The sequence below is a fragment of the Pongo abelii genome, chromosome 9 (genome assembly GCF_028885655.2).
Source record: "Pongo abelii isolate AG06213 chromosome 9, NHGRI_mPonAbe1-v2.0_pri, whole genome shotgun sequence".
Classification (NCBI taxonomy): Eukaryota; Metazoa; Chordata; class Mammalia; order Primates; family Hominidae; genus Pongo; species Pongo abelii.
Window position 1 is genome coordinate 126,004,873 of NC_071994.2, and position 20,697 is coordinate 126,025,569.

The following is a 20,697-nucleotide window of genomic DNA, read 5'->3' on the forward strand; positions in this document are numbered from 1 at the left end:
TTCTTGTCACCATTCTATAAACTGGGATACCAGGGACCAAAGAAGACAGCTGTCTTGCCCAAGGTCATATGGCAAAGTCAGTAGCAGAAACGTGCCCTGATCCTATGGCCAGAGTTCCTGCCATTAAATCTCACTGGCTCGCTCGGTTCCCTTTTCACTTGAGTGGCATTTGAAGATACGGAGGCTTGCTTAACCAGGGAATCTCACCTGCTTTAGAGTGCCTGGTTATTACCTTCACTGAGAAACTACCTCATGTCACTTTTGTCAGTAGAATAGAAGAGTGGATTCCAAGTCACTTTATGAAACAAAATGTCGCCCTTGATATTTTCCATCAGCTCCAGAGAGCTCAATGTGATCTCTTTGGCCAAGAAGGAGTGGGGGTGGAGAGTGTCAGGATCAGTAAGGGAGTCCTAAGTAAACAAGAAATGTATGTATCCTCTGTCTAACCTTTTTATTTTTCAGGCCGCTACATACGCACCAACCTGAACATGCCTCATAGTTTACCTCAGCGGAGTGGTGGTTTCCGAGATTACGAGAAAGATGCTCCCATCACTGTGTTTGGATGCATGCAAGCGAGACTAGTGGGTAAGTATCCTAGAGTGACTGCACTCCAGGCATTTCTTGCCTCCTCCTTCAAAACACTGGTACCATGGATATGGTACCCCACTTCCTGGGGGTTTCTATAACTTTCCTACAAGTAATATATTTCCTCAATTCAAAAGGAATTTACTACACAACCATTAAGTTTAGGACACTGTGCTCAGCCCTGGGTTGGTTGAACAAAGTGAATGAGGTGTGGTCCTTATTGAGGAGCACGTGATCCAGTAATGGCTTGGGTTACTGTGCTCACTGTTGGATGTAGCAGACAGGTCAGCCTCTAGTTCAAGACAGCAGCATCTGCCAGCATGGCTGTGGTAGAGGACAAGAGTGAAGAAGACAGACCCTGGACTTGCTGAATTTATAAACGCCAACTGATCCTTTGAAGATGCCTAGCTCTTTGCAAGCCCATTCCATTACTGCCACAGGGAGATAGTACTTTCTGTTCAGTCACTTAGCAGATATTTAGTGCTCACTTACTTTGTGCAAGGCATTGGACTAGGGGAACCCAAGTGTGAGTCAGGGAAACAAACTTATGTGTGGATAATTATCATACAATATGATATACATAGAGCTAAGCACGGTCACAGAATATTATGGGAACACAAAAAGACATCTAAGAGTGAAGAGGTGAGCTGGGAGCTGAAGTAGAAGTTAGCTGGGCAAAGAAGGAGTAGGAGTGAGGAAATGGCATTCTCAGTGGGAGGGACCACATAAAGAGTCTTAGGCTTGAGAAACAGCCTCAGGAATGCAGGGGAAATAAAGTGTCTTGTGTCTAGAGTATAAATTGTGACGCAAGGCAGAGATGAGGCTGGCAAGGTGGATAAAGGCAAGTTCGTGAAAGACCTTGGCCACCAAATTAAGGTGTTTGGATTTAATCCAGTAGACAAAATAACTAGATTCCAGGCCAGGCATGATGGCTTTCACCTATAATCTAGCACTTTGAGAGGCTGAGGCAGGAGGATTGCTTGAGACCTGGAGTTCGAGGCTGCACTGAGGTATGATCACACCCCTGCACTCCAGCCTGAGTGACAGAGCAAAACCCTATCTCTAAAATGCAAATTAAGAATAATAATAAATTTTTTAAAGAAGTGGATTTTGTGAGGATAGCATCAAAGTATGAGGTGTTGGGATTTATCTCTGGTATCTAAAAATATGACACGCTGAGATTTTGGTTAGCACAGAATAAAATTAAAACAAGACCTAATATTCATAAAATAAATCCTCTTTCACAAACTTGAAGTCAAAGTATTGTCCTGTTTCTAAATATCTCCTAGCTAAAGGCTTTACCACTTGTTAGCACCAGAGGGAAGGGAAAGAAAAGATAAGAAGGGGGCCGGGCATGGTGGCTCACGCCTGTAATCCCAGCACTTTGGGAGGCCGAGGTAGGCGGATCACAAGGTCAAGAGATCGAGACCATTCTGGCCAACATGTTGAAACCCCATCTCTACTAAAAGTACAAAAATTAGCTTAGCTGGGCGTGGTGGTGCGCGCCTGTACTCCCAGCTACTCGGGAGGCTGAGGCAGGAGAATGGCTTGAACCCGGGAGGCAGAGGTTGCAGTGAGCCAAGATTGCGCCACTGCACTCCAGCCTGGTGACAGAGCGAGACTCCATCTCAAAAAAAAAAAAAAAAAAAAAAAAAAAGAGAAAAGACAAGAAGGGCTCTTTCGCTTGCTCTCATAGGAACACCGATGAGGGGTTTTGTTAGAAACTAACAAAGGCTGAAACTACTGGCTCTATGTGAGTCCCAGTTAGGAAAGAGGGGTTTACAGGAGCTTACTGCTTGGCCCCCTCTCACACTGCAGGTCAAGGTGAGACTGAGTAAATCCATCAGACTGATTCTTTTGTGGTTTTCTTTGCAGGTGAAGCCTTATTAGAGAGCAATACCATTATCGATCATGTCTATTGCTCCCCGTCCCTTCGCTGCGTTCAGACTGCACACAATATCTTGAAAGGTAAGACTTGCAGGTTGACAAAAACAAGTAGTCCATCCCTCTGTTTCTAGGCAGCCCCACACATAAATTATCTTAGAGTCCTGGGACATTTGCCAGTTGAAAGCTTTGAATCTGGAATGAAGCGAGGATTCTTTCAGAAAGCGATCTTTGCATAAGTCACAAAAACATACTCTGGGCCGGGCGCAGTGGCTCACGCCTGTAATCCCAGCACTTTGGGAGGCTGAGGCAGGCAGATCACCTGAGGTCAGGAGTTCGAGACCAGCCTCAACATGGAGAAACCCCGTCTCTAGTAAAAATACAAAATTAGCCAAGCGTAGTGGTGCATGCCTGTAATCTCAGCTGCTTGGGAGGCTGAGGCAGGAGAATTGCTTTAACCCGGGAGGCAGAGGTTATGGTGAGCTGAGATCGCACCATTGCACTCCAGCCTGGGCAACAAGAGTGAAACTCCGTCTCAAAAAAAAAAAAAATACTCTGGCAGCCTAAGCAAAATAAAAGGAAGTATACTAATGTTTTCCTTGAGAATTTAAAGTGCTCTTGGATGAATCCTAGGCTTGCAAAATGTTTAGAACTTACAGAGTGTGATCCTTTCTTTACACTTAATAGTCAAATAACTTTCCTGTTTTGATCTGTTGTTTGCCTCCTGTTTACAGCAGCAAGGGTGCTCTTAGGAGCCTCAAATCTTAATCATCATTTTTGTCTTTACTTAATTAGAAAGACTTTAAAAGCACCATTGCTACCAAGATACTCAACTTTCACCCTAAAATCTGTGGAAGCGTGAGTTACAGGTATCTCCATTCTCATTTCATGGGAAGGAAAACTAAAAGGAACAGGATTAGACTGTTTACTTTTACCAAAGAAATTAATGAGCCAGAAATAAACAAGCCAACAAAGAATTTGACACTACTTCTGAGTCTTCTATCCTTTAACCTTAAGTAAACCTCTTCACTACCAGAAGGCATTTATGTATTAAATTTGCACAGAACAACTGGACTACATGCAATACGAAGATAATTAAGCAGGGACTATTTCTAGGAAGCCAGTTACACTATAGTAAAACAGAGGACTTCTGCACTGCTACTAGTACATGTTCAGCATTAGATTTTCTGATAGAGAAAATGAATAATTTACATGATATTCAAATACGATGTTGGATACTCAGAGACTATCTGAAGTTTCTTGGTAAGACCATCGTGGAATTTGCTTTAGAAAGAGGAATTATGGGGGCTAGGCGCAGTGGCTCACGCCTGTAGTCCCAGCACTTTGGGAGTCCGAGGCGGGCGGTTCACGAGGTCAGGAGATTAAGACCATCCTGGCTCACACGGTGAAACCCCATCTCTACTAAAGATACAAAAAAAACAAAAAGAGCTGGGCATGGTGGCAGGTGCCTGTAATCCTAGCTACTCAGTAGGCTGAGGCAGGAGAATTGCTTGAACCCCGGAGGCAGAGGTTGCAGTGAGCTGAGATCGCATCACTGCACGCCAGCCTGGGTGACAGAGCGAGACTCTGTATCAAAAAAAAAAAAAAAGAAAGGAAGAAAGAGGAATTATAGTAGTCACAGAATTGAATAAGTTTTCTTCTTTTGAGATAGAATCTCGTTCTGTCACCAAGGCTGGAGTGCAGCGGCACAATCTTGGCTCACTACAACTTTCGCCTCCTGGGTTCAAGTGATTCTCCTGCCTCAGCCTCCCGAGTGCTGGGACCACAAGTGCACGCCACCACACCCTGCTAATTTTTGTATTTTTGGTAGAGATGGGGTTTTACCCTGTTGGCCAGGCTGGTCTCAACTCGTGGACTCAAGTAATCTGCCCTCCTCGGCCTCCCAAAGTGTTGGGATTACAGGCGTGAGCTACCGCACCCAGCCTTGAATAAATTATATGGATAATGACTTGTGGCTTTTTTCCTTAAGTCAGATATGACTTAAAGCCAGCATATATCCTGGGGGTATGGCAGGAGTATTAAACTCATGTGTTAGTTATGCACAAAAATTAAAAACCTTGTCCAGATCCACATGCTTCCACTTCGGTTTAGCTATATATAGCAGCCAGTAGGAAAAAGAATAGCTGATTTATCAGAATTTTTATAACAATTTGGCCTGAGAATATACAGGCACCTCCTTCATCATCACTGTATTTTACCCCTAAGGTTTACAACAAGAAAATCACTTGAAGATCCGTGTAGAGCCCGGCTTATTTGAGTGGACAAAATGGGTTGCTGGGAGCACATTACCTGCATGGATACCTCCATCAGAGTTAGCTGCAGCCAACCTGAGTGTTGATACAACCTACAGGTAAGCCTCGGAAACTGCTGCTTACTGAGGCCAGTGTGGAAGTGCTTTCTGCACTAGCACTAGGCCAGGTTCATGAAGGAGCCAGGGCCGGACATCACCTACAGGCAGTTGTCCATAGTGGTGGAAAACGAGCTACGATTTTAGAAATCAAAACTGGAGAAAAGCCAGCATTTTTTTCATATTTGGCATTAGTGTGGATTAGATTCTCCAGCCTCACCCCCGTGTTGGATTTTTCTGACTTTATTATTACCTATTTCAGTGTAATAAACCCATTTTGCCTTCCAGCAATAAGCACGAGCTAATGATGATGCAGTTGAGAAGATTGGAGCAATAAGGGAGATGATGATGTCTTGTCTTACAGTTTCTACGTTTAATTTTTCAAAGCATTTTTAAATCTCTGTATTATCTTTGTTTATTATTGCTATATCCCCAGAATGTAGGTAAACCATTTTTATATATGAGAGAGTTCAGATAACTTGCCTAAAGGTATTTACACATTTAGTGACCACACATAACAATAATAATAATAAACTTTATTCATCATTTTCCACATATCCAGCACCATGCAATCTGCTGTACAGTCATCTCATTCCTGTTTCTTTCCTTTTTCCATTAGACCCGACTGTGCTGGGATTTTAAAAAGTGTTTGTAGATTGCTTACAGGTGAATAATCCGCATGCACACAATAAAGAATTAATAACAGGGCCGGGCGCGGTGGCTCATGCCTATAATCCCAGCACTCTGGGAGGCCGAGGCAGGCGGATTGTGAGGTCAGGAGATCAAGACCAGCCTCGCCAACATGGTGAAACCCTGTCTCTACTAAAAATACAAAAATTAGCTGGGCATGGTGGCGCACGCCTATAGTCCCAGCTACTCAGGAGGCTGAGGCAGGAGAATCGCTTGCATCCAGGAGGTGGAGGTTGCAGTGAGCCGAGATCACGCCACTGCACTCCAGCCTGGTGACAGAGTGAGACTCTGTCTCAAAAAAAAAAAAAAAAAAGAATTAATAATAATATAGTTACCTTAACTATCAAAAGTCTACTCAGGTATTCGTAAAAATCTCTTTGAGAAGGAACAGATAATCACAACCATTATAATGGGGAATTAAGTTCATATTTCTTAAGGCAGAGTTTGTAACAAGTCTTCAATATAAGCAGAACTTTCTTATGTGATATCTGTTGACCTTTCATTTCAAATACTGACCCAAACCACAAATAAAGCAATGTGCATTTCTGGCTAAAGTAATAGAGAATATTTTCTTTTTCCATACTCATTTTTTCTGCTCAGCAAATAAGACCTCAGATAACCCCATTAACTAGTTATGTGCTGTTGCTGCTTGTCTTAAAGGAATTAGCATTCCTCAAAAATAAAATTAGATCAATCAACAGGATCCCCCATGAATACACTTCACATTTTGTCCTATCCCCTCTCTGGCCACTGTTTTTCTGTTCTTTGCAGGGAATTAGCAATAAATTGTTGTCCCCATGCAACAGCCAGCATCCCTTTGGCCTGGAAAGAGGGGGAGTTCCCACCAACATTAGTTAAGTGACTTTCATCATTTACCACCAGCCCCACCCAGACCAATTTGGGTCAACTATGTCTTTTATATTTCCTCTAGATGTGTTTTGCCATTGCCTCCCAAGCTGCCTTACAAAGGTCTCCAGAATCGTCCTACCTGAGCCTGTCAATGTACACTCAGATACACACCCCACCAGCAGTGTGAGCAGAAAGATGAATGCCAGGAGCTTGGGGATCAGGACACAGTCCTTATTCCAGATTGCCTTTTCCTCCCCAGCAAATCAGAATTCAATTCAACCATTTTCTGTTTGGCAAGGGAATTTGGGTAGGAGATGAAGCCTCTAATTTGAAAAATCAGTTGAGAAAGCCAAAGTTGAAGCATGTGAAAGGTTCAGCCCCGGAGTTTAATTCCCTATGAAATTAATGATGCCAAATGGACAATCCTTTGGAAGCAAGGAAGTGGTGCCCAGATGATTGAAGACACATGGTGACAGGCAGAAGGGCAAGCCCTGAGAGCCGGGGTAGTGTGAGTCAGGCAGGCTCTGCTAAAAGAGCCCTCTCACCTTGCAACAGGGGTAGGAAGAGAACAGGAGGGAGGTGGGACTGAAAGCTGAGTTAGGGAAGCTAACCAAGCTGGTGACTAATATTGAAGCATCATCCACAGGCAGCAAGACCAGCCCAGGGCCTGGGGGGTTGAAAACAACCCCAGCCTCAAGGAGCTGGGCCAGAGGAGCAAGGCAGAAAAAACAAAATCCACACCAGCTGGATGGGGCTTCAGAACAAAGCCCTGATTCAGAGGGCAGGGGACTGGGGGAGGGCATGGATCTGGAGTGTTAGAGGGGAAACAAATCAAACTTCGGTGTGAGGCTCAAAGCAGAGGCCTGTGCTTACAACCTGGACCACAGCAAGGTGGGGAGCAGAGAGTATATGGGGGAGGATACAGTTTCGGGGATGCCACCTGACTTCCAGAGCACCATATTCCAGGTTGAGTGGGTTGGGGGAAGGCCACCTGACTCTGAGGATAGTACAGGGCCTGCAGGTGTGGCTAGCGGCATGACGCGACCTGCTGACAGGGGTGAGGAAGCTTTGACTCAGGCCAAGCCCATCAGGGCTCCAGACACTGGAGTCATTCACAGGCTCCACTTTAAGGTGCTGGGAGAAGCCATAGGCAAGAACTGATCAGGACGAACCAGATCCCAGCATGTATCCCGCTCTTCACCTACAGAAATCTCACACGTTACGTGGTCTCACCCTTGAAATGACTGCCTGGGCCATACAAAGTGGCCTTTTGTCACTGTGGGAGGGGATGGGCCTGGGAGATGAGGTGACATAAATGGTGATGGAACTGGGTGAGAGGTGGGGATGGGGAGAGAAAAAGAGGAGAAAGAGCTTGCTCCACAACAGTGAGGTACAGCCCCAACAAGTGGTGATTCAGATCTCTACCTATCCCCCAGGGTGTTGGGAGACTCAGAAGGCTGTTTCCTAGGAGAAACAGGCATGCTGAGAGAATGCAGGATACGGGCAAGTTTCCTTCAAGTGGAACGGCATCCTTCCTCTCTGGACAGGCAGCCGGTGTGCACAGAACGCCAGGCTTAACAAGGGCACTGTCAGAAGCTCTGTGTGGAGGATAGGCTCACAGGCCAGACCCCAGACTCAGATTCAAATCCAGATTCTAAGAGTTGCTAATGGTGTTAGCATAGGCAAGTCAGCTGCAGCCTTTCTGAGCTTCTGTTTTGTCATCCATAAACAGCATTTATGAAAGCATTGCTGGGAGGATTAGACCGAAGGAATGCAAGCAGGACCCTTGTACAGAGCCTGACACATATGGGAACCTCAGTAAATATTTTCAGTGCTAATAGTAATGGTAATAGTATATTCTGATCAAGAGGCCATGTGAATTCATTTTGAGAACTTACCACACCTCCACTAGGCACTAAACACCCAGCAGTGAAAGACAAAATATGAAAATTGACAAAATAAGAAAATTGAAATGACATAGTTGTACCCCGAAAACAAGATAAACATCTTGTGGACCAGAAACAACATAGAAACTCTACATAGTTAAGCAGGGGTGGAGGCAGGCAGAGGCGGGCCCCAAGGGCATTGGCGACTGGGTTTGAAGACATGCAGGGGCACCAGGACAGGAAGCCTAGCTTTGATCATCCTCTTCCATGCTGTGTTAGTTTGTTTTCACGCTGCTGACAAAGACATACCTGGGACTGGGCAATTTACAAAAGAAAGAGGTTTAACTGGACTTATAGTTACATGTGACTGGAGAAGCCTCACAATCATGGCGGAAGGCAAGGAGAAGCAAGTCACGTCTTAACATGGATTGCAGCAGGCAAAGAGAGAGCTTGTGCAGGGAACTCCCCTTTTTAAAAGCATCGGATTGGCCAGGTGCAGTGGCTTACGCCTGTAATCCCAGCACTTTGGGAGGCCGAGGTGGGCGGATCATCTGAGGTTAGGAGTTCAAGACCAGCCTGGCCAACATGGTGAAACCCTGTCTCTACTAAAAAAAATACAAAATTAGCAGGGCGTGGTGGCGCATGCGTCTAATCCCAGCTACTTGGGAGGCTGAGGCAGGAAAATTGCTTGAACCCAGGAGGCAGAAGTTGCGGTGAGTCGAGATCAAGCCATTGCACTCCAGCCTGGGCAACAAGAGTGAAACTCCATCTCAAAAATAACAACAACAACAACAAAATAAATAAACAAAAATTAAAAACAATAAAACCATCAGATCTCATGAGACTTACTCACTATCACGAGAACAGCACAGGAAAGACCCGCCCCCATGATTCAATTATCTCCCACCAAGTCCCTGCCACAACATGTGGAAATTCAAGATGAGATTTGGGTGGGGGACACAGCCAGGCCCCCAGGCCGGTGGGGGACACACAGTATCACATGCCTTTGTAGATTGTATAGTAATTGTCATTTACATCAATAACCTCTTCACCCCATCCACAGGCAGAGAACTTCTCCAACACAGAAATTGAGTGATCTTCATCTTTATGCTCTGCACTTCTCCTTGTGCCAAGTGTATGGTCTGTGTTCAAAATAAGAGAGAATTAAGGGAAAAGACTGGTGAAATTTTATAAACTTGCAAAGAATCAGATGGACCTAATATCTGCTTTTAAAACCTATCCTTGCAGCTCTTGAAGAGAGGTCTGGGAAATCCCTGCTGATCTAAATAGGTTAAGGGTTCCATCTCTGCTTTGTTTTGTATTACTATGTGACTAGGACCATCAATCAATGGCTTATATGTTATCCCGTGAGTGAAACATGCACTGAATGTCTCATTTTTCACCTGGTCACTGTGATGCCATACACATAGCTGTTATTTCTGTACATTTCCACTCCATGTTCATATAGTGGAAATGCCCTTCCCTGTACCTTTCTCCTTTCTAGGGAAATGGATAAACACGCAGATCTATGGGATCTTTAGAAAGGCCTTGAAATAAAAGTTTAGAGCGATATCTTCCTTTGTCCCAGGATCAAAATGTTTTCATTTCCTTTGTTCATTTTTCTATTACAGACCTCACATTCCAGTCAGCAAATTAGTTGTTTCAGAATCCTATGATACTTATATCAGTAGAAGTTTCCAAGTAACAAAAGAAATAATAAGTGAATGTAAAAGTAAAGGTAAGTGGTATTATTCTGAACTCCATCTTTACATACGTGATTATTTCTCTATAATGGTTAATAGGCTATTTAAGATGTTTCAACTTGCTTTGGCTAACCAAAGAAATGTATTTCCAGATTTTCTTCCAGATACTTTTACATTAAATTTGTAATATTCTCTGAGTTCCTAAAATGGTAGATATTCCAGGGGTTTATACCAGACTTAGTTACTATTCTTAGTAACTTAAATTCTGCATTATAGCTCTTCTTCTTGCACCCTGTGAAAGAGATTCCCTCTTATAATTTCCAAAAGCTCTAGCATGCCACTGTTTTGCCTATAATTGATCCAGCAGCATGCACACCTACACACAGCACACCTACACAAACACACAGACCTTCCCTGCTATCACCAACCAAGAGCAGTGTTCTATAAGGCTCAAGTGTGTTTGCTATTGAATTTTCTAAATATTGAGCTCAAATATTTAATATGTAAGACTGTTCACTGTAAATTTTTTAGTGAAAAAGGCAGATTGCAAAAAAAGTATGGACATTCCCTTCATCTCTTTTTTTTTTAAGTTAAAATACTTATATTCAAACAGTAGACAGCCATGAGCAATAGTATTATGGATGATTCCCACTTTCCAGTTTTCATTGATTAGCCACTCACTACCATAAAGGTACACAACATGTTCTATCAACCAGAAAGTCTCAAGCGCTCACAGTTCTACAGTGGGAACATTTAAAACTATATTAGAAGGAGTAGCACAGAGAGACCTATGGACATACAACAGTTCTGTATCTTGATTGTCATGGTGTTACACAAAGCTACACATATGATAGAATTGCATGAACTGTATCGTCACATACACACAAACAACTTCTTGCACACCTGCTAAAATCTGAATACGCCGTGTGTATTGTACCAGTGTCCATGTCGTGGGTTTGATACTGTACCATAGTTATGTAAGATGGTACCATTGGAGGGGGATGGGATGAAGGGTTCATGGGACCTTGTTGGTATGTATGTATATGTATGTAACCCCCCCATAAATCCATAATTATTATTATTATTTTTGAGACAGGGTCTTGCTCCTGTCACTCAGGCTGGAGTGCAGTGATGCAATCATGGCGCACTATAGCCTCAATCTCCTGGGCTCAAGTGATCCTCCCACATCAGCCTCCCAAGTAGCTGGGACTACAGGCACAGGCCACCACACCCAGCTAACTTTTAAAAAATTTTCTATAGGGACAGGGTCTCACTATGTTGCTCAGGCTGGTCTCAAACTCCTGAGCTCAAGTGGTCCTCCCTCCTCATTCTGTCAAAAGTACTGGGATTACAGGGATGAGCCACCACACCCAGCCCCATAAATCTGTAACTATTTTAAGATAAAATGTTTTCTTAAAAAAAATTAAGCTGCCTTATCAATAACAAAGCACTTTCAAAATATTGCTTATGCAAATTGTCTTCTTGAGTGTGTTTGCTCCCCTGCAGAGCATTTAGTTAGCTTCCAGTATTTGCAAAGTTTCCGTGTCTTTATAGAGACAGTCTTCCCGTACCTTGCCATTTTCCCCCAGGAAATAACATCCTGATTGTGGCCCACGCATCTTCCCTTGAAGCGTGCACCTGCCAGCTTCAGGGCCTGTCACCTCAGAACTCCAAGGACTTCGTACAAATGGTCCGAAAGGTAATTCATTCTTGCACTTTGGGGTCTGTGATGGGTAGTAGTTTGAAGTCAGTACAGTGACTGGCTGATTACCAAATTCTTTGAAGCATGTGTTTATGCTGAGCTGGGAATATTCATTTATTGATTCTCTCAACCAAGATGTATTGAGTGATACTCTGTGCAGGGCACTTTATTAAGCCTTGTGTTAGAAAAACAATGTATTAGAGCTAGTTCTAGCTTCTAAGAGCTAAAATGTAGGAAACAGCTAGGAATTATAAGCAAATTGTCTGGATTTCTCTGAGGGACCTTCTCTGAATTTCCCTGAGGGATTGGGTTGGATCAATAGAGGTCAGTCCAAAAGACAGCATCTGAAAGCTTAACTCAAACACAGGTCCTTGAAGGTAGGCCGAGTCATGCAGCAGTTTCAAATGAGGAGGCTAAAAGGCAAAGCCAGAAACAAGACAGCAAGACAGAAAACCCATGAGGCTGACCCACACATCTGGAGTCTTCCTTTCTGTGCCTGTGGGAGAGGTTTTCTGGTCAGCTGCCTCCCACACACTTCCCTTCAGGCGAATTACGTATTTCCTTTCTCTGCCACCAGAGAACCTGGTTCAAACTCAATTGCAATTTTTTTTCACATTTTTGAAAAGTTTATTTATGCATCTGTCCTCATTTGTAAGTGCTGGAAGACAGAGAATTTTGTCTTGTTTGTAAATGCAGCTCTGGACACAGACAAAAATAAGTTTTAAAATTGCTGTGACAACTGAAGTGAAGGAGAGCACAGCTTCAGCTTTGAATGTTACAGAGACCCGTAAGGAGAAAAAAAAAACGGGTGAAATGAATTTTTTAAAATTGAAAAATCTTTTCCATTGGGTCCAAGTATAATTTCAGAAATGTTTGAGGTTTGAGCTGTCTTTTTCTTTTTTTTTTTTTTTTTTTTTTTTTAGACAGAGCCTTGCTCTGTCACCCAGGCTGGAGCGCAGTGGCACAATCTCGTCTCACTGTAACCTCTGCCTCCTGGATTCAAGCGATTCTCCTGATTCAGTCTCCCAAGTAGCTGGGATTACAGGCACATGCCACCACGCCCAGCTAATTTTTTGTATTTTTAGTATAGACGAGGTTTGTCATGTTGGCCAGGCTGGTCTCGAACTCTTGACCTCAAGTGATCCACCCACCTCAGCCTCCCAAATTACTGGGATTACAGGCGTGAACCACTGTGCCCGGCCTTGAGCTGCCTTTTTAACTTAACTTGCAGTTGGGAATTAACTCCTGGCATTGTAGCCTTATGTATTTTGGTCCTCTTTTTCTGTCACCCAATTAAGCAGCAATCTATGAACAATGACTTAATTACTTTAGGGGAGGTCACCATTTAGTGGATTCTTCTGATGAATCCTCTTGCAATGTAAATACTCTTCTCTCTAAGTTACCAGTTTTATCCATTTTATTTTATTTATCAATTTTTGAAGGGAATGCATTTCTACAAAGCCACTGTCCATTTCTGACTGCAATTCTCTAGGGCCACATGAATATCTTTGTATCTAGGTAAAAGTTAAAGCATTAAACCTATCTCCTAATATCCCCTTTCTTTACGACTCTTACTTCAGATCCCATATCTGGGATTTTGTTCCTGTGAAGAATTAGGAGAAACTGGAATATGGCAGCTGACAGATCCACCAATCCTTCCTCTTACCCATGGACCAACTGGGGGCTTCAACTGGAGAGAGACCTTGCTTCAAGAATAAACCACACCAGTGAACGAGAAGGAAAGGCCTTTTGGAGTGTGTCTTTTTGTGTGTTTAAAAACAGTGGGAAAATCCACACCACATTCTAAGTGGACAGCTCAGAATAATTTAGCATATTTCCTTTCACACTTAAAGTTCTTAAGATGAGACTGTATAAATGAGAGAAAGACTTGATTCAGAGGAAAAAAATGTGTTCTCTCTGGACTCTTGCCTAGCTCACAAGGCTTTGGAGAATTGTCTTCCTAAATCGGGGCACCTGCTACAGAAGAGAATGTTTCGTTCCCTCTGGGTATGCACAGCTAAGGGGCCTCATTCCTCCCAGAGGGAGCTGCTGGCCCGCTCTAAGGGGTGCAAGAGGAAGGAGTGTGCCCAGACCAGCTGGGGGAGCATTGAAAGGGCAGCTTGGGGATGGAATTTTTTTTTTTTAATCTCCATTTTCCAGTTAGGTAGAGCCAAGCTGAGGAATCCTTTTAAGATTATTAGAAAACATGCCCTGAAGAGAGTTGTTCTTAGGTTACACATGCAATCCTACCGTCACTAGCTCCCATACAGCAGTGTTGCTGGCTGAAGAAACCCGCTTAAGGATGCTAACATTTACTCTGGTACTGCCACATTTTCTCTAGAGCAGCTGGCCCTTCTTGCTACAGCCCTATCCCCCCCTTGCTTCTGTGAAATGGGGAGACAAAGCACTTCTGCTCTCCAAAGCACTTTTGGCTACTCAGGAGGAAAGATAAGATAAATGTTTGAAGTATTCAATCATAGGAACAAAGAACTTGCAAAATATGAAGTGACTTGGAATTAACCATGTTGTAGCCTAATGTGCTACTGCATTTCTAAATCATCAATATTTGCTTGTCTTTGCCCCTAGACTCTAGACTATGTTAACTAGTTAAGGATGTTACATTTTGAAAGGATGTATGTTAGATATATTATTTGCAGCAAGAAGTTCATTCTGTGCAATATGGACATGTTTGCAAACCATACCAAGGGTCAGGTTGTTGTACACTTACAGTACATGTCAACCATAATGGAACATCCACAGAAGCATCAATTATACCAGGGATGTATAGTAAGTCAGGGAACTAATATAAATGATGACAGTCATGGCTGCACTGCTACTTGTGCTGTCGTTTTGTTTGTTTTTCTATGATAATTTAAAATACATAGGTAGGGCTACTTGAGGAAACTTGGAGAGCCACGTTCTGTGGTTTCTCAGTATACTTACTTCCTGCATTTAGAGGGAGTTTATTTAAAAGAAAAATAAATGACAATCAAACCAAATCATCAGTTATCAATATCTGTTTAATTGTATGACTATCTGACTGTTGATGGCCACAGATGATGGTCTCCTATGGTATAGTTCACTCTGTAGAAGATGTATGCAAAGTGAAATGCCAGCCCTTTAAAGAGACATTAGTTAGTGTAAAATGAATCTTTATATGTTGCAGTAACATTGACTGTGTTTCAAAACTCAGATGCATAAAACGTAAGGTATATAAAAATAGATCTATGCTTGCATTTGAAACTACAACTTGATAACCCCTAGAAAGAAGAGGACATGAAAGGATGCTGGCTATATATGTTAATCAGCAAAAGGATTATAGTTATTTTGTTTTGTTTTTAGAGACAGGGTCTCACTATAATGCTTAGACTGGTCTTGAACTCCTGGGCTCAAGCGATCCTCCTGCCTCTGTCTCCCAAAGTGCTAGGATTACAGGTGTGAGCCACCACACCTGGCCCATAGTTGTATTTTTTTTAGGTCACTTAGAAAAATATGTCATGTATTTTACATTTTGAGAAACAAATCATGGTTTCTTCTAGCATTGCACAAATACTGACCCAGCTTCTGCGTATGGAAATAACCCTGTGGTGATATGTTAATATAAAATGCTGGGGGGAATATTCCCAATAAAGGTCTTAAAAGAAAAGTCACATTACAACTAATGTAATGGCTCTACCATTCATTCTTCTGCTATTTTTAATGAAGTGAATCCACTGTTCAATCACATCTATAATCTTTAACAGACTCACCACAAGTTTTCATGGGCATTGAGTGCTCAGAATAATGCTTGAACGCCTGACCTTGAAACTGTAGCACTGTGTTCTGGGCAGTATCTGTAATGTATGAAATAGAGTCTGGAATAGGTTATTCACTCCATCTCCTAGCTTATCTTAGTCGTATGATGAACTGATAAATCTGTCTGACTGGGCTACAATCCATTGTTCTTAGTTCAATATGGACACTGCCTTAGGCAATGGTCTATATAAGCAAAAGGAGATAGAGATCTGAAATAATTTTCCGAATAATTCAGGTGGAAAACAAGAAAGAGTGTATTTGTCTGCTTTCATTTCAATTTCATTATTTCAAATTGCTTGTCAAAATGGCCCAAAAGATCTGAATTCACATTAAATTCCCCTTGCACACTTACCTATTTAAAAAACTAAACTTGCACTGCAACTGAGAAATTACTTGGAAATCATGTGGAATCTATGTATAATAAAAGAAACAGACAACTATATTACTCAATTTCATATACATCCAAAAAGTATAGGCTAATATGATATATAACCTGAAGTTGCAGCTGGTTCTTTTTGATCTGAAGCTGATGCTTATTAGAACAATGATGTATGGGGAGAGGAGAAGGAAGGAAGGGAAGGAAGGAATTGACAGATAAGAAGCAAATGGTTTCTTGTACAGAGGAATTTTGTTTTAATGTAGAAAGTTATTTGAAATAAACTAGGTGAAATGAAATTAACTAAAGGTTTTAATCTGGGATTGAAAGCCTGAAACCATTTCCTGCTTCTACAAGTGTGCCACATCAATCCGGTAATGCCCCAGTGTTATTCACAGATAGAACTTTGTTTCCTGTGATTTTAAAATACCGCATCTGTTCCTCCATGGACCAGAGTAATTGGCACATTTTAATGCATAAGCTGGGGGTTTCATTTTCCCAGGCTCTCCTCACCAACACTGCATTGGTAGCTAGGAGCTTATTGCTTCACCCCAGTATGGAGTTCAGATTACAGTGTTTTCCATTACATTTAGATTCATAGAATCTGAATGGCTGATTAAATGGCCATCTGATGGCTGAAAGAGGGGGGTATTTTTCACTCTGTAGTGAAAGGCTTGGAGGAGTTTCTACTTTTTATTTTAATTATACTTTAACCAAAGAATTATTTTAAAGTAACCTTATATTTAAAAGATGATTTTGCAAAAAATAAAAAATAAAAAATATGCCTTCTGGAGTGATGTCTGTTTGGTAAATCATTGTTGATAATTTCCTTGTTAGTGGTATTTGGAATGCATATAGATTGTCTTGTCATTGTGCTTAACATTACCATAAGTGTATCTTTTCCACTCAACTAGCTGTATTCGTATTAAAATGAAGTCTCTTATTTCAATTACCTAGTGTTGTTGGGAACTAATTGAACAGCTACAGTAAGAGAAGTTCCTATCTCATTGCCTTTGTGGAAAGGCTTCCCTGTGTGGTAAAAGGAAGGCATTCCTCCGTAACCTAGGCACTCTGCAAGTCCAGTGTTTAATTTCAAAGCAGTGATGAATTGCTCTTTTGAAATTACTCTAAGTAATCCATGTGTTAGAATACAGATGAACCTCCGTTTGATTTCACAGGCTTCAGCACAGGCAACTGTTACTGAGTCTGCATGAACTTAGATAATGAGGTGCAGGGTTATTTGCATTTAAATTGTAATCCAGCACACGTGTGAGAAAGAAGAGGCGCTAGTCTAAAAGGCTGCATTGCGGGGAGAGATGAGACAGGCGGAGGAGGGTGGGGTAAAGAGCGATTTAACATCTATTCAGGTTAATGTTCACTTTACAAAGGTGATGGGGGATATTTTGTTAGGTGATAGCAGATGCTTTTCATTTTTAAACATAGCATTAAAATTGGATTTGCTTCTCTTTAATACTTCAACTTATTGAATTTTCCTCGGAAAGTGACTAGCTATAATGAAAATTCAAGGGAAAAGGGAAAAAGATTGTAAATGCAGATGAAATAACTTCATTTTTAAGTACAAATAATAGTAGGATTGGTGTATGTAGGTTTAAAATTATAGTGATGACTAGTCGAACTTAATATACAATCAGTTCTTACAAATACTTTACACTTTGCTGCCATTACACAACAAATTGGAATTTTGCAGCTGTTCAACTATCATGGACTCTGTACAGGATAGATGTGTATAATGGGAAATATGTACTGCTTCTTTCTTTGATTGCCACTCAAGATGGAAACACCATGCCAAGACATTTTGGTTATACACAGATCATTCTAAACCTGTTGTTTTGGAGAGGTGTATTGGTTTCTTTCTCATTTATAAGGCTATTGTATTTTTTTTTCTATGTGATTCAGGTGTATTTATTTGAAGAATATTTGTAATTATAGGAAAACCACACCTACCTGTATTGCCAAATTCTTTGTAAACTCTCCGTGGCGTTTGTGCTTTCCTGGCTGAGAGCTCTCCCGTGTTGATACAGCTATGGCACCATTGTAATTACAGATGCACCTTTCAGGAGCATCTCCATTAAATGGTTCATAGATGATTTAATAAAAACAAACTTCTTAGTTGATCCAGAGCAATGTCATTTAAAATTCTGAGTGGTCTCTTCCTATCATGTTTTCAGATGTTACTTTGTTCATTATTATTTCATAAATGTGCATTCAGAGTGTGATTCTGTTTCAAAAGGCCAGAGGGCACTTTCTGCTGATGGAAGGGGAGGATGCTCCAGCAGCACTGTGTGTCTCTGGACCCTTCTGACCAGGCATCAAGCCTCCATGCCATTCAGACTGGGTAGCTGAACACCCACTCTGTGTGAAAATAGCAAGCTTCAAAATGCTTCCCCTGCCCTATGTGCAAACTAGGAGACAAAAAATATCTTTCCTTCTACCTATCCTAGGTTCATGGCTGAGGCCCCTATAACAAAAGATAGATTAACAAAAGAAAAAGCATACAAGTTTTTCATGTCTTGGGGCCAAGGGAAAGCTTCCCCTCTGCCCTCTAAAGCTTCACTGAAAATGACCGACAAGAGGCAGATTAATAGAAAAAGCATATATATTTATTAACTACGTGAGCATGTAGAGTATCACAGAGTGAGTGCCCAATCTCCCAACAGGGTACAGATGCTTATGTACCCTACATCTTAGGGGAAAGAGAATGGGGAAGTGTGGATGATTTTAGGCAGATAGTAAATGATTTTTAAAGAAATTCAATGGACTTGAAGAGCATACAATGGTCTGGGACAAAGTCGGTTGGGCCTACAGAGTGGACAGTCATTTCGGACAAAAGTCTGTCCAGGTTTGTTGTCAGACTTTAGTCTTCCTTCCTGTGATGTGAGTTCAGTCAATGAAAACTCTGAGAAGGGACCAGAAATAATTGTTTCCTTCTTTGGTAGGTATGAGAATAACCTCATCCTGTGTTTTGGGACAGGTAGAGGACTGAGAGACAGGGGATAGAGGAAGGAAAAGCAATTGTTCTCCTTAGTGGGTCTCTCCAGTCTTTATGTAGATAGGGGAAAGGTTTCTTTTAGCATCTGTTGATCTCTAAGGGCCTTTAATTCAAAATATTCAGCTGGGTGTGGTGGCTTACACCTGTAATCCCAGCACTCTTGGAGATCAGAGCCGGAGAATTGCTTGAGCCCAGGAGTTCGAGGCCAGCCTAGGCAACATAGCAAGACCCTGTCACTACAAAAAAATACAAAAATTAGCCAGGTGTGGTGGTGTGCACTTGTGGTCCCAGCTAATCAGGAGGCTGAGGTGGGAGGATTGCTTGAGCCCAGAATGTCTAGGTGACAGTGAGCCATGATTGTGCCACTGTACTCCAGCCTGGGCAACAAAGCGGGACTCAAACAAATAAACAAAAACCCAAAATACTCATTATACCAGGGAGCCATATTTGGGGGTGAAGTTCCCTGTTTTCCTTCACATGACACAAAAGCCTTCATAAGGAAATGAAGATTTGAAGAAAACTAGTTAAACCTGAATATTTCAAGGCAAAATTTGATGAAGAGTAGATAGTCATGGAGAAACATGATAGAGCTAAGAGTACGATCTAATGGTAATAAACTGGGAGGACTTAATGAGGCCTGTGTGTTCAGATTCCCCTGGGTGTCCCTGTCTCTTCAGAGATGAGGGGGCTCATTTTCTCCCGCTCTAGGGAAGGCACCTTTCACATGAAGTTCTCATGACCTGCTTCAGGAAAGGTTAGAGTCCTTCCTAGGTTTTATCACCTGATTCAGGGCAGAAGGGTGGGGTGGGGGGGAATGGTCAAAGTGACCTTCCTGCTCCTGTTTTTTTCTCATATTCCTTTATCTTAAACTATTCAATATGCTGAGATGCAATATTTTCGGGTATTGTGCCCTGAACTCCATGTCACCTTCATAGTTTACTACTACCCACCATCCACCTCAAGGAGTTGCACCAAGAATGATCCAGAGAGTGAGAATTTGGGTGAGAGAGAGGGCACATTCAGCTCAAACTAGGATCTGCACTTCTAAAAGCCATAGACCATTTTTTTTTGTTGTTGTTGTTTTTGTTTTTTTGTTTTTGTTTTTAAGATGGAATTTCACTCTTGTTGCCCAGGCTGGAGTGCAATGTCGCGATCTCGGCTCACTGCAACCTCTGCCTCCTGGGTTCAAGCGATTCTCCTGCCTCAGCCTCCCAAGTAGCTGGGATTACAGGCACCTGCCACCACTCCCAGCTAATTTTTTTTGTATTTTTAGTAGAGACGGAGTTTCACTATGTTGGCCAGGCTGGTCTCGAACTCCTGACCTCAGGCGATCCACCCGCTTTGGCCTCCCAAAGTGCTGGGATGACAGGCGTGAGCCACCGCACCCGGCTGACTCTATTTTTTTGAAGTAATTATATGTTAGGCTAATAAGATCTTAAAATAAGCCTTGAATGCAAATTTGTACCGAGGACATGAATACAGATTTTCATTAACCCAACTGTCTACTACCTTGGCAGGGTTTACTTCCTGAGGAAACATAACAGCTAATGTTCATATCTGACAAAAGACCAGGCTATATTTAGCCTTCTGGCTGGTTCTCAGCCATTCTCTGCTTGACAGATTCCCAAACTCATTCTGCTCTTTTGTGATGTATGTAAAGGCTGCCTGCACATCCAGAGAAAACGAACAGTGTACTTGGGATTTGTTTAAGCTTAAACCAGCAAAGTGTCTGTTTTTGGTTTTTTGTTTTGGGGGGTTTATTTGAAAGTTGTTTGAGGACCAAAAACAATCTTCTTCCTGAAGAAAGAAAATACTTCACTGTGCCAGAAATAAACATGTAAAGCCCAGA

The 20,697-nt window shown here is 42.1% G+C and overlaps 1 protein-coding gene across 2 annotated transcripts in view; it reads left to right on the forward strand.

Moving 5' to 3' along the window:
• The window catches only part of UBASH3B (ubiquitin associated and SH3 domain containing B), a 158,854-nt gene extending 140,881 nt beyond the window's left edge, over window positions 1-17,973 (forward strand). For both annotated transcript variants that reach the window (XM_024255626.3, XM_024255627.3), the window contains exons 9-14: window positions 463-585; window positions 2,461-2,553; window positions 4,696-4,840; window positions 9,894-10,000; window positions 11,555-11,664; window positions 13,248-17,973. In XM_024255626.3, coding sequence (XP_024111394.1) covers window positions 463-585; window positions 2,461-2,553; window positions 4,696-4,840; window positions 9,894-10,000; window positions 11,555-11,664; window positions 13,248-13,385 — 716 coding nt within the window. In that variant the 3' untranslated portion in view covers window positions 13,386-17,973. The remainder of the gene's footprint in view (window positions 1-462; window positions 586-2,460; window positions 2,554-4,695; window positions 4,841-9,893; window positions 10,001-11,554; window positions 11,665-13,247) is intronic.
• Window positions 17,974-20,697: the final 2,724 nt, after the last annotated feature.